Genomic DNA, 12,582 nt, shown 5'->3' on the forward strand with positions numbered 1-12,582 from the left:
TCTGAAGGACAGAGATAAAGATGCACTGAAATTAGTATATCAGGAAGGTTTACTAACTACTGGAGAGACCAAACTGTCCTACAAGAAAGACCAAATGAAGAACAGAATAGAGGCATGGGAAGACAAAGCACTACATGGCTAGTACATTAAAAAAATAGCTGGGAAAGCAGATAATAACAAGACCTGGCAATGGCTAAGAACAGGAAAGTTGAAGAAAGAGACCGAGGGACTAATTCTGGCTGCATAAGACCAAGCCTTAAAGACAAATGCATACAAAGTCAAAATTGAGAAGACAGCAACAGACAGTAAGTGCTGCTTATGCAAAGACGCTGAAGAAACAGTGGACCACCTGGTAAACTGCTGCAAGAAGATCGCACAGACTGACTACAAGCAGCGGCACGACAAAGTAGCAACAATGGTGCATTGGAAGAGCTGCAAGAAATATCATTTGCCTGTAAGCAATAACTGGTGGGATCATAAAATAGAGAAAGTCATAGAAAATGATAAAATTAAACTGCTCTGGGACTTGAGAATTCAAACAGACAAGCACCTGCAACATAACACCCCGGACTTGACAATTGTCGATAAGAAAGACAAAAAAGCCTGGATAGTGGACGTGGCAGTGCCTGGAGACAACAGAATAGATGAGAAAGAACTGGAGAAGATAACAAAATACAGAGACCTACAAATAGAAATAGAAAGACTGTGGCAAAAGCAAGCAAGGGTAGTATCAATAGTAATAAGCACCTTGGGTGCAACCCCAAAACAACTGGAGCACCACTTGGACACCATCATCAGCACTGACACATTCACCATTAGTCAATTGCAAAAGGCGGCCTTACTAGGAACTGCTTCCATCCTGCAACGAGATCTGTAATACCATCAAACATCCACATCTGCCTATCCCAGGTCCTTGGGCCAGGACTTGATAGGTAGACAAAAATGCCAAATCCAGTCTGAACACATGGCTGACTGTGCGATGATCAGTAATAATAATAATAATAATAATGATGATGATGATGATGGTGGTGGTGGTGGTGGAAAGGGCCTTGGAGGTCATCTAGTCCAACCCCCTGCTCAGGCAGGAAACCCTATACCATTTCAGACCTACGACCGTTTCAGCAATCCCATGCTCACTGATCAAAATTTGGACGCTTGGGCAACTTGACTCGTATTTATGACGGTTGCAGTGTTCCGGAGGTCATGTGATCCCCCTTTTGTGATCTTCTGAAAAGAAAAGTCGATGGGGAGACCAGATTCACTTCATAAGCGTGTTAGCAATGTTTCGCTCAACTTGATTTTATTTTCTTTTGAAAAAGTTAAGCCTCCTTTAGTACAGGTCGTCCTTGACTTACAACTGTTCATTTAATGATCGTTCAAAGCTATAACGGCAACGGAAAAAAAGTGACTTTTGACCGTTTTTTTCCTACTTACGGGCGTTTGCAGCCTCCTTTTGGTCACGTGATCCAAACTGAGACGCTTGGCAACTGGCATGTACTTAAGACGGTTGCAGCGTCCTGGGGTCACGTGATCCCCTTTTTGTGACCTTCTGACAAGCAAAGTCGATGGGGAAGCCAGATCCGCTTAACAACCGTGGGACTAACTTCACGACTGCGGCAATTCACTTAACAACAGTGGGAAGCGACTTCGCAAAGTGGGGCCAAGCTCCCTTATCAACGGTCTTACTTAGCAACAGAGATGGTGAGTTCTAGTCCTGCCTTAGCCATGAAAGCCGGCTGGGTGACTTTGGGCCAGTCCCTCTCTCTCAGCCCAACTCACTTCAGAGGGTTGTTATTGTGGGGAAAATAGGAGGGGGAAGGAACTTTAGGTATCTTTGCCATCCTGAGCTATTTGTCACAATCAAAGCGATCTATAAAGAAGTAAATAAATAAAACGAATTAATTAAATCCTAGGAGAACTTTACTTGAGAAATGAGATGGAACTCCCCAGCAGGTATAATAGTCTTATGGTACGACTGCATAGCGTTTCACACCGTAGTTATGAATTCATTGCTCCAGGGCATGTTCCCCCCGGCATAAGAGAAAACCCAAAAAATAAATAATGGAAAACAGATACACCACTTATACCACCGCAGGGCTTAGCTGAGCATTAAATCATGATGTTTCTGGCCCCTTGGAAATAAAAAAAAACCCTGCCCTTTTAAAACCATTGTTTGATAATGACCTGGATTATGCCGGGAAATGCAGTCCCGCTAATGTAGACGTTGCCTTCAAAATTGCTTTTGAATCGCTTGCAGAGATAATTCAAGGCTTCTCGGCGCATTTATGGCTCACGCGGAGATGGGAAAACGTGACACCCAGAGACAAATGGCTTGCGCAAAAGCCAAGTGGCCGTTTGCCAATTCCATGCAGAGGAACGGAGTTTGGAAGACCTGGAGGTACTCTAGTCCAACCCCTTCTCAAGCAGGAGGCCCCCATATGCATCGTCCCTCCATCACTGCTCGAGCAGGGGTTTGGACTAGAACAGGGTCCCCCACCTGTGGGCCACGGCCGGTGGCCAGGAGGCTGGCCAGTGTGCGAAAACGGGACGCCGATGCGCTGCAAGGTGCAAAAATGTATGACGCACCGCGGGGCGCGGAAACAGGCCATCGCCGCACTGCAGGATGCAAAAACCGGCCGCCGCCGCATTGCGGGGACGCAAACATGGACCGCTGCCGCACTGCAAGACACAAAAAAGCTGTAGGGGTGACTCTGGGCCAATCACCAGGAGACTGAGAGTTATAGTCTCACCTTAGGCATGAAAGCTGGCTGGGTGATTTTGGGACAATCACTAGGAGATGGTGAGTTCTACCCCCACCTTACACATGGCTGGGTGACTTTGGGTCAATCACTAGGAGACTGGGAGTTATAGTCTCACCTTAGGCATGAAAGCTGGCTGGGTGACTTTGGGACAATCACCAGGAAATGGTCAGTTCTACCCCGACCTTACACATGGCTGGGTGACTTTGGGCCACTCACCAAGAGACTGGGAGTTATAGTCTCACCTTAGGCATGAAAGCTGGCTGGGTGACTTTGGGACAATCACCAGGAGACGCTGAGTTCTACTCCCACCTTACACATGGCTGGGTGACTTTGGGCCACTCACCAGGAGACTGGGAGTTATAGTTCCACCTTAGGCATGAAAGCTGGCTCGGTGATTTGGGGCCAATCACCAGGAGACTGGGAGTTATAGTCCTGTCTTAGGCATGAAAGTCAGCTTGGCGACCTTGGGCCAGTCACCCGCTCTCAGCCCAGCCCACCTTACAGTGCTGTTGTTGGAGGTGAACACACATACAATCTTGGGCCACTTCCCTGTTAAATAAGGACCAGATCCCCTCTCCTGCTCTGAAAACATTCCAATCGTCTATTTTTTTCCCCCTTCAAATCAACGAGCACCGGCAGAAAACCAAAATATAGGAGACCGTCTCTGGACTACAAGTATTTTTTTTTGCTTCCTAAGCCCTTCCTAAAACTGCAAGAAAACATTAGCCAGCTCCTGCATTACTCGGTATAAACGAATTACCCCAATCCTTATGGGTAAAACGAGTTGCCTGCATTTAATTAAAGAGAACATTTTCACAATAAAAAGCCTCTCTCCTATCATCAAAGTGGCAAGAGAGAGAGAGAAAAGGTAATTAAAGAGGAAGAATCTCTTTAGAACATGATCTTGGAAGACTAATTTAATATTTGCATTGTTGCTTCTTCTCTTGAATTCTCAGGGTCTGGCATTTTGTTAAAAGACAAAGCGAGACTCGGATTAACTCCTTAGGAACTGCGGCAGGAACATGAATTACACAGGCAGTCCTCGGCTTATGACCACAAGGGAGCCTAACCATTTCTGTCGCTAAGCGAGACAATAGCTGAGTCTTGCCTCATTTTACGACCTTTCTTGTCACCGATGTTATGAATCCCTGCGGTTGTTAAGTTAGTGACATGGCTGTTAAGTGAATCTGGATTTCCCCCGTGGACTTTGCTTGTCGGAAGCTGGCAAAAGGGGATCACGTGATCCCCCAGGGACACGGCGACCGTCCTAAATAGGAGTCAGTTGCCAAGCAACCAAATTTTGATCCCGTGACCACGGGGAGGCCGCAACGGTCGTTAAGTGTGAAAAATGGTCATAAGTCACTTTTTTCCATGCTGTCGTAACTCTGAAGAGTCACTCAAGAAACAGTTGTCAGTCAGTCAGGGACGACTTGTAGAGAAACAGCTCAAAAAATAAAAGATTGGAAAAGGTCCACATGTCATATATTTCCCCTAGGCCAGGGGTAGGCAACCTTGGCTCTTTTATGACTCATGGACTTCAACTCCCAGAATTCCTGAGCCAGCATGGGAAAACGATGACCCCTTCATGACTCGGGGACTTCAACTCCCAGAATTCCTGAGCCAGCATGGGGGAATTATGGCCCCTTCCTGACTCGCGGACTTCAACTCCCAGAATTCCTGAGCCAGCATGGGGAAACGATGACCCCTTCATGACTCGCGGACTTCAACTCCCAGAATTCCTGAACCAGCATGGGGGAACTATGGCCCCCTCATGACTCGTGGACTTCAACTCCCAGAATTCCTGAACCAGCACGGCTCAGCTTGGAAACCTCTCCCTCTCCCCTCAGCGTGGCTGGCTCAGGAATTCTGGGAGTTGAAGTCCACGAGTCATAAAAGAGCCAAGGTTGCCTGCCCCTGCCCTAGATCCTGAAAATTGTGCGATAGTCCCTGAATTAAAGATATTCCTTAGATAAAACTGTCCTTTTTTTCTAAGGGGGAGGGGCAGAATATACAAGTAGTCCTCGACTTACGCCCACAACGGAGCCCCACATTTTTGGTGCTAAGCAAAGCAGCTGAAGTGAGCTTTGCTCCATTTGATGCCCTTTCTCGCCACAGTTGTTATTAAGCAGATCAATTTTATTAAGCGGATCAAGTGGCCATTTCGCCAATCTGACTTCCCCACATCCACCAAGAACATGGCTGGCTGGGGAATTCTGGGAGCTGAAGTCCACAAGTCTTAAAAGTTGCCAAGGCTGGACACCCTCCTGCTTTTGGGGTACCAGGGACCGGTTCCGTGGAGAGAGGTTTTTCCACGGACCGGAGGGTGCGTGGTTTTGTGTGTTGCCTACATCCCGCGGATGGGGCTTTGCTTGTTTGTGTGGACCGGTTGCTGGCATGCCACGGCCCGGTACCGGTCCATGAACCAGGGGTTGGGGACCACTGCCTTAAAACAGAGGTCCCCAACCTTTTGGGCACCAGGGACCGGTTCCGTGGAGAGAGGTTTTTCCACGGACCGGAGGGTGCATGGTTTTGTGTGTTGCCTACATCCCACGGATGGGGCTTTGCTTGTTTGTGTGGACCGGTTGCTAGCATGCCACAGACCGGTACCGGTCCACGGCCCGGGGGTTGGACACCCTCCTGGCTCTAAGACGTTTCGATTTAAGTTCAACTTAATTTTTTAATTTTTTTGGCAGTGATCGTTCCTGGCTGTAACTTGCGTACATATGTGTCAGCATAAATTTTGCCCACACTTGCTTGGGGACTTGTTAAGCGAGGTCTTCTCACTCGCAACCATGAAGAAGCTAAAATTGTCTTTTCAGCCCCAAATTTTCTCGACATAATTGAAATTCTCTCCAGAATGTGAAAAGCCCACGTCTGCACCTGAAGCATCGGCGCAGTGTTCAAAACGGGGTGTTTTGAATCCAAGAACGGTTGGGACTCAAAAGCGTACAGATATTCCTCGCCTTACGACCACGATCGGGTCCAACGTTTCTGTGGCTAAGAAGGGAAGAGTGCAAAGCTTGTGGAAACCGCCACGCCGGTTGACTTACTTCAATGTCTGCCGTGCACCCCCAACTTTTTCCAGGATACCCGTAGTCCTCGACTTACGACCACAAGGGAGCCCAAATATTTCCGTGGCTAAGCGAGACGTTGGTTAAGTGAGGTTCCCCCCCCCCCTGTTTTACGAGCTTTCTTGCCAAAGTTAAGTGAACCACTGCCATCATTAAGTTAGTAACACGGTTGTTAAGTGAATCGGGCTCCCCTAATGACTTGGTTTGTCGGAAGGCCACAAAAGGGGATCACATACATGAGTCCGGGGATACGGCGACCGTCATAAATACGAATCGGTTGCCGAGCATCTAAAAGTTGTTGAACGGGGAGGCTGCCAAGGTCGTTAACTGTGAAAAATGGTCGTAAGTCCCTTTTTTCAGTGTGCTGCTTTAACTCTGAACAGTCACTAAACGAGCTGTTGTAAATTGAGGGCTACTTCTATAGATGCACAGGCCTAATTTTGAACACAAGGTCTTTTTTTTTTTTTTCCCCTACCAAGAAATTCTACCTTGTGAGGATTCGACTTCAGACGTTGTGTGCATCAATGCTGCATCTAAGTAAAATGCAGATCATCGACTCAATTCACTGAAGTTACGGCAACACTGCCCAAAGTGACTTACAACCGGTCCTCGCACTTATGACCGTTGCAGCATTCCCGCAGTTAGGCGATGAAATTTTGGAAGCTTAGCTTTACGGATTTATGGCAATTGCAACTTTTGGGATCCTGTGATCCCCATGTCAACGCTGCTAACATTGGATGTTTTTGCATTGACAACAGAGGGAAGTGTAGCCATCTTTTATCTTTTGCTTTTAGAGTTAAATGATGCTGGGAGGGGGAGAATGTGAATGAGAGTCCAGCTAGAGATAACAACACTAAACCCAGCGTGAGAATCAAGGTTATTGAGCTCAGAACTGATAAAGAACTGGTGAGCTGGAGGAAGCCGGAGCTTCAAGCTAATTGGGGAATGTGATTTATGACTGTTAATTGGAGGAGGGAATTGTGCTTTGATACTATGTGCTCAGGGGAGGGGAATTCAGTTTTTGGCTTCGATTGTGTAGTGCCGATATTATGCTACTCGAATAAAAGGTTCTTTAAGGTAAACAATGCCTCGAAGTTCTTTCGAAGAGTTTCATCTGTCGGAACCATGACACCCCATTTGTGACTTCCCAGCAAAGCCAACAGGATAAGCTGGATTCGCTTAATGACTACTTAACAAATGCAGTCATTTGCTTAACAACCCTGGCCGAAAAAGGTCATAAAATCAGGTACAATTCACTTAATGACCACTTTGCTTAGCAAAAGGAATTTCGCGTCCCAAAGGTAGTTGTTAAGTCAAGGACTATGTGTCTATTGAAACCCTAGCGGTCATAAAATACATTCAAACTTCTGTTCTTTTGCATTTTTAAAGGAAGGAAATGTGTTCCTTCGTTATTTTCTCTCCCACAGTACCCCAAAAAAAAAAAAAAGGTAAGTAGAGTGTACGTAAAAGCTTTAAAAATTCAACGGCTTCCAAAGGGCTGAAAAGTTGTGCGTTTTGTTCTCTGCGCCATTGTTTTATTCTGCTTCAGCAGGTGCTGCTGGATTGTATTCCTCCCTTTTCTATTGAAGAATAATTTGGCTTTAAAGAACTCAATGGCTGAGCTGAAAAAGAAGCTTCTCAGATGAAAAACCAAACAAAGAAAACGCCGTAAAATTAAGAAATGTTACTTCGAGCTGTGCTTTCTCTCTTTATTTTCGCTGCCCACATAATGTCAATTAAGAGAAGGTGATGAAACAAATGCACAAAATGAATTTGGGAATTCAGGTAATCCTCGGCTTACGACCATAACTGAGCCCAACAATTTCTGTTGCTAAAAGAGCACCAAGGACCACTCAGTCCTCCTCCTCCTTCTCTCTGCAAACCCCACACCCTTGTATCACTGATGATGTTACCTAGTTGGGTAATGAGATGTCTGCAAGAAAAAAACATGCTCAGAGAGCACTAGGGATCCTGCAGTCCTCCTCCTCCTCCTTTCCACAAATCTCATTCCCTTCTATCACTGATGATGTTACCTAGTTGGGTCATGAGACGTCTGCAAGAAAACCCACTCTCTCTCTGGATGTTTAGATGACTAACATGGAAAAAATCATGACTGATAAGAATGGATCGAATAAAAGGGGAAATTAAGCTTAAACAAAAACCACGAAAATAGGATGAGACGATGGTTATAAGAATAATATAAGCTGATTAAAAAATGTTATACATAGCTATCACTATCTGTATAAGTATGAAAAAATGTCTGTATTTAACCATTTATATATTGAAAACATTAAGAATTATATTTGTTTAAGGATGAAGAAGGAGAATGCAAATGGGAGAAGGGAAGACCAAAGAAATATGTTATTAACTAACATACTAATTATGGAATTATCAAATTTAACCATTATTGACGGTTAATTATTATTGTCTTTTCCCCCCCTCAAATATATAAACCAAGACAACGCGCTGTACACCAGGCACTAGAGATGGTTATTGTTAAAAACCAATAAACTATTTTTTTAAAAAACAAAACAAAAAAGATTCGTTAAGATACAGCCTCAATTGCACCAAAATGTTACTGTTGAATCTTTTGGACAAAACACTTACATGATACAGAGCCACGACTGCTGATACTGGATCCCGGTGACTGTGGCGGTCACCCCCTGAATTGTGTCCGACAAAAGGTGAACTGTTCGAAAGACAAAAAAGAAAAAAGAAAAAAATAATAATAATTTTGATTCATTTTACATATACAGTTGCCTTTAAGTTCACTCCACGTTTGCCAGAAACCTATAGAAAATTTGGTCTTCTGGTGTTTTGCTTGTAATCTCCATCACTGGAGCTTTTCAGAGTAGCAGAGTTGGGAGGCGCCTTGGAGGTCACCTAGTCCAACCCCCTGTTCCAGCAGGAGACCTTGTGCCATTTCAAACAAAGGATTGTCCAATCTCTTCTTAAAAACCTCCAGTGATTGAGCACCCACAACTCCTGGAGGCAAGGAGTTCCACTGATTAATTGTTCTCACTGTTAGGAAATTTCTCCTTAGTTCTCGGTTGCTTCTTTCCTTGATTAGTTTCCACCCGTTGTTTCTTCTCCTGCTTTCAGGCGCTTTGGAGAATAGGCTGACTCCCTCTTCTTGGGGGCAGCCCCTGAGATATTGGAACACTGCCATCATGTCTCCCCTAATCCTTCTCTTCTGAACTTCAACAGGATACAGAATGACAGAATTGGAAGGGACCTTGGAGGTCTTCTAGTCCAGCCCCTTGCTCCAGCAGGAGACCCTATACCATTTCAGACAAATGGCTGCCCAATCTCTTCTTAAAAACTTCCAACATTGGAGCACCCACAACTTCTGGAGGCAGGTTGTTCCACTGGTTAATTGTTCTCACTGTCAGGAAACTTCTCCTTAATTCCAGGTTGCTTCTCTCCTTGATGAGTTTTCACCCGTTGCTTCCTGTTCTGCCTTCAGGCACTTTGGAGAATAGGTTGAAATCCCTCGTCTTAGATTTTTCAAAAAGAGGCTGGTGTCAATCATTTGACAGGTGTCATGATTTGAGCATGGGTTTGGATTAGAAGACCTCTAAGGTCCCCTCCTTCCAGCCCTGAGGTTCTATTTTCTATATTCCATGTAAATTAAGGTGCAGAGGAATCCCAGGATCAACAGTAGGCATTTTCCAACATTAGAGATGGAGAGTGAAAGGGGGGACATGATAGCAGTCTTCCAGTTTCTCAGGGGCTGCCCCAAAGAAGAGGGAGTCAAGCTATTCTCCAAAGCGCCTGAAGGCAGGACAAGAAGCAACGGATGGAAACCAATCAAGGAGAGAAGCAACCTAGAACTAAGGAGAAGCTTCCTGACAGTTAGAACAATTAACCAGTGGAACCACCTGCCTCCAGAAGCGGTGAATGCTCCAACACTGGAGGTTTTTAAGAAGAGACTGGGCAGCCATTTGTCTGAAATGGCAGAGGGTTTCCTGCCTCAGCAGGGGGTTGGACTAGATGACCTCCAAGGTCCCTTCCAATTTTATTATTATTACATTATAGATCAGTGGTGGTGAACTTATGGCACGGGTGCCAGAGGCGGCACTCGGAGCCCTCTCTGTGGGCACGCGCACCGTCACCCCAGTCCTAGGCCTTCAGCTGGGTTTTATAAATCTTTTTCGCTTTAGGTCTCTGCCGCCGTGTGCAAAAAAAAAAAGGTTCAATCAGTCAATTTCAACTTCGCGCGGGAAAAAATAAGATCTTGCAAAGTTGGAATTGATTGAACTTTTTAGTCCCACCCAGTCTGCCGTTACCATCGCAGCCACGCCCACCCAATGGGCCACACCCACCCAGCACCCGAGGATGCGTAAGTGGGTTTTGGGTTGCAGTTTGGGCACTCGGTCTCTAAGAGGTTCGCCATCACTGGTATAGGGTTTCCTGCCTGAGCACGGGGTTGGACTAGATGACCTCCAAGGTCCCTTCCAACTTTTTTATTATTATTATTATTATTATTATTATTATTATTATTACTACTACTACTATTATTATTATTATTATTATTACTACTACTACTACTATTACTATTATTATTATTGTTATTATTATTATATTACTATGGATTGGGAAGAGGGTACCCAGAACGCCAACGTCCTACGAAAAAAAAAATCATCCACATTTTCCCAGCTTAAGACAAAAGAGAAGGAACTGTACCATTCCCCTCTCTGGGGGTCCCCGAATCGGTGAATAAAGTGCTCATAATTTTGTCAAAGTTGCAGCTCGGCTCCGAGTTGTCGGAGTCTTCGGCAAAGTGTTTTAACATCTCCCGCAAAACGTCGTCCAGTGACGTGGCCGTCTCGTCCAGAATGATGCTCGCTCTGGCCAGGAAGCCGTCCAGATCGCGGTGGGCTCTGACCTCCTCCTCAAAATTCTTTAATTTTAGGTACTGCAAGGAAAAAACAAACAAAACAGAAACAGGGGATGGCGTTGGGTGTCTTATGCAAGCCACAACTCTGGAAAAAAACACAACACATCGTCACCTGGGGCTGAGTACAAACAGAGTGGCTAATCCATTTATTTACGGAATTTATGTTCCGCTCGTTTCACTACTGAGCGATAATTTATTTATTTAAAAATTTGACGGGCTGCCCATCTTACCCTTAAGGTAATTCTGGGTGGTTTATAAGAGATTAAAAAGGTATCTACATTCAAACACGATGAAAATGAAAGTGACACACACACACACACTCCCCGGGACACTGCGACCGTCGTAAACACGAGTCGGCTGCCAAGGGTCTGAATTTTGGCCACGTGACCCTGGGGAGGCTGCGACGGATCGAAAAAAATGGACATCGGTCGCTTTTGTTTTTTTCCAGGGCGGCTGTGACTCCGAACGGTCCCTAAACAAAAAGGATGTAAGTCGAGGACTTCCTGTATAGAAATGCAGGGAGGAGAGGGTGCTCACACTGCACTTCGAAACCTTCAGGGGGAAGGAAAACTGGTCAGGTTGAGAATTTGTAGCAGATGGGCCCTTCACACAACTGATGAGTATTTCTAAGGTGCCCATTTGTCTTTTCATGACAGTTACCACCTGTGCAGTTACCATGCTCAGGGCCAACCAGAAATTTACATTTTTGTAGTATTTGGCTTCCCCCCCCCCGCCTAAATAACACTTTATTGATATACCCTCCTTCCTTTTTCCTTTCCTTTCCTTCCTTCCTTTTCTACCTTCATCCTTTCTTCCTTTTCTACCTTTTCTTCCTTCCTTTTCTACTTTCTCTATCCTTTCTTCCTTTTCTTCCTTCTCTTCCTCTGTTTTCTACCTTCCTTCCTTCCTTTTCTACCTTCTCTATCCTTTCTTTGTTTTCTACCTTTTCTTCTTCCTTCCTTCCCTACCTTCTCTATCCTTCCTTTTCTACCTTTCCTTCCTTCCTTTTCTACTTTCTCTATCCTTTCTTCCTTTTCTTCCTTCTCTTCCTCCCTTTCTTTTCTACCTTCCTTCCTCCCTTTTCTACCTTCTCTATCCTTCCTTTTTCCTTTCCTTCCTCCCTCTTTTCTACCTTCTCTATCCTTCCTTTTTCCTTTCCTTCCTCCCTCTTTCCTTCCTTTTCTACCTTCTCTATCCTTCCTTTTTCCTTTCCTTCTTTCCTTTTCTACCTTCTCTATCCTTTCGGTTTCTTCCTTCCTTCCCTTTCTTTTCTACCTTCTTTCCTTCCTTTTCTACCTTCTATCCTTCCTTCCTTTCCTACCTTCTCTATCCTTTCTTCGTTTTCTACCTTTTCATCTTCCTTCCTTCCTTTTCTACTTTCTCTATCCTTCCTGTTCTTCCTCTTTCCTTCCTTCCTTTCTTTTCTACCTTCTTTCCTTCCTTTTCTACCTTTATTCTTCCTTTTTTCTTTCCTTTCCTTCCTTCCTTTTCTACCTTTCCTTCCTTTTCTACCTTCACTTTCCTTCCTTCCTTTTCTACCTTCTCTATCCTTCCTTTTCCTTCCTTTTCTACCTTTCCTTCCTTCCTTTTCTTCCTTCTCTTTCCTTCCTTTTCTACCTTTCCTTCCTTCCTTTTCTACCTTCTCTATCCTTCCTTTTCCTTCCTTTTCTACCTTTCCTTCCTTCCTTTTCTACCTTCTCTATCCTTCCTTTCTTTTCTACCTTCCTTCCTTCCTCACTGATTTTCCTTCTCTAATCTATATATTTGTTTTATTTTAACAGATACAAGAAAGTGCAATCAAGGGGGGGAAAAAGAGAAGGAGAAATTTCCTGACAGCCAGACCAAATAA

The 12,582-nt window shown here is 44.8% G+C and overlaps 1 protein-coding gene across 1 annotated transcript in view; it reads right to left on the bottom strand.

Moving 5' to 3' along the window:
• SLC4A11 (solute carrier family 4 member 11) overlaps nucleotides 1-10,662 on the bottom strand; it is a 51,681-nt gene extending 41,019 nt beyond the window's left edge. Inside the window, 2 exon segments of the mRNA XM_015823039.1 lie at nucleotides 8,441-8,522; nucleotides 10,520-10,662. Coding sequence (XP_015678525.1) covers nucleotides 8,441-8,522; nucleotides 10,520-10,628 — 191 coding nt within the window. The 5' untranslated portion in view covers nucleotides 10,629-10,662.
• Nucleotides 10,663-12,582: the final 1,920 nt, after the last annotated feature.

The sequence above is a fragment of the Protobothrops mucrosquamatus genome, unplaced genomic scaffold (genome assembly GCF_001527695.2).
Source record: "Protobothrops mucrosquamatus isolate PMUCROS unplaced genomic scaffold, P.Mucros_1.0 scaffold1752, whole genome shotgun sequence".
NCBI lineage: Eukaryota > Metazoa > Chordata > Lepidosauria > Squamata > Viperidae > Protobothrops > Protobothrops mucrosquamatus.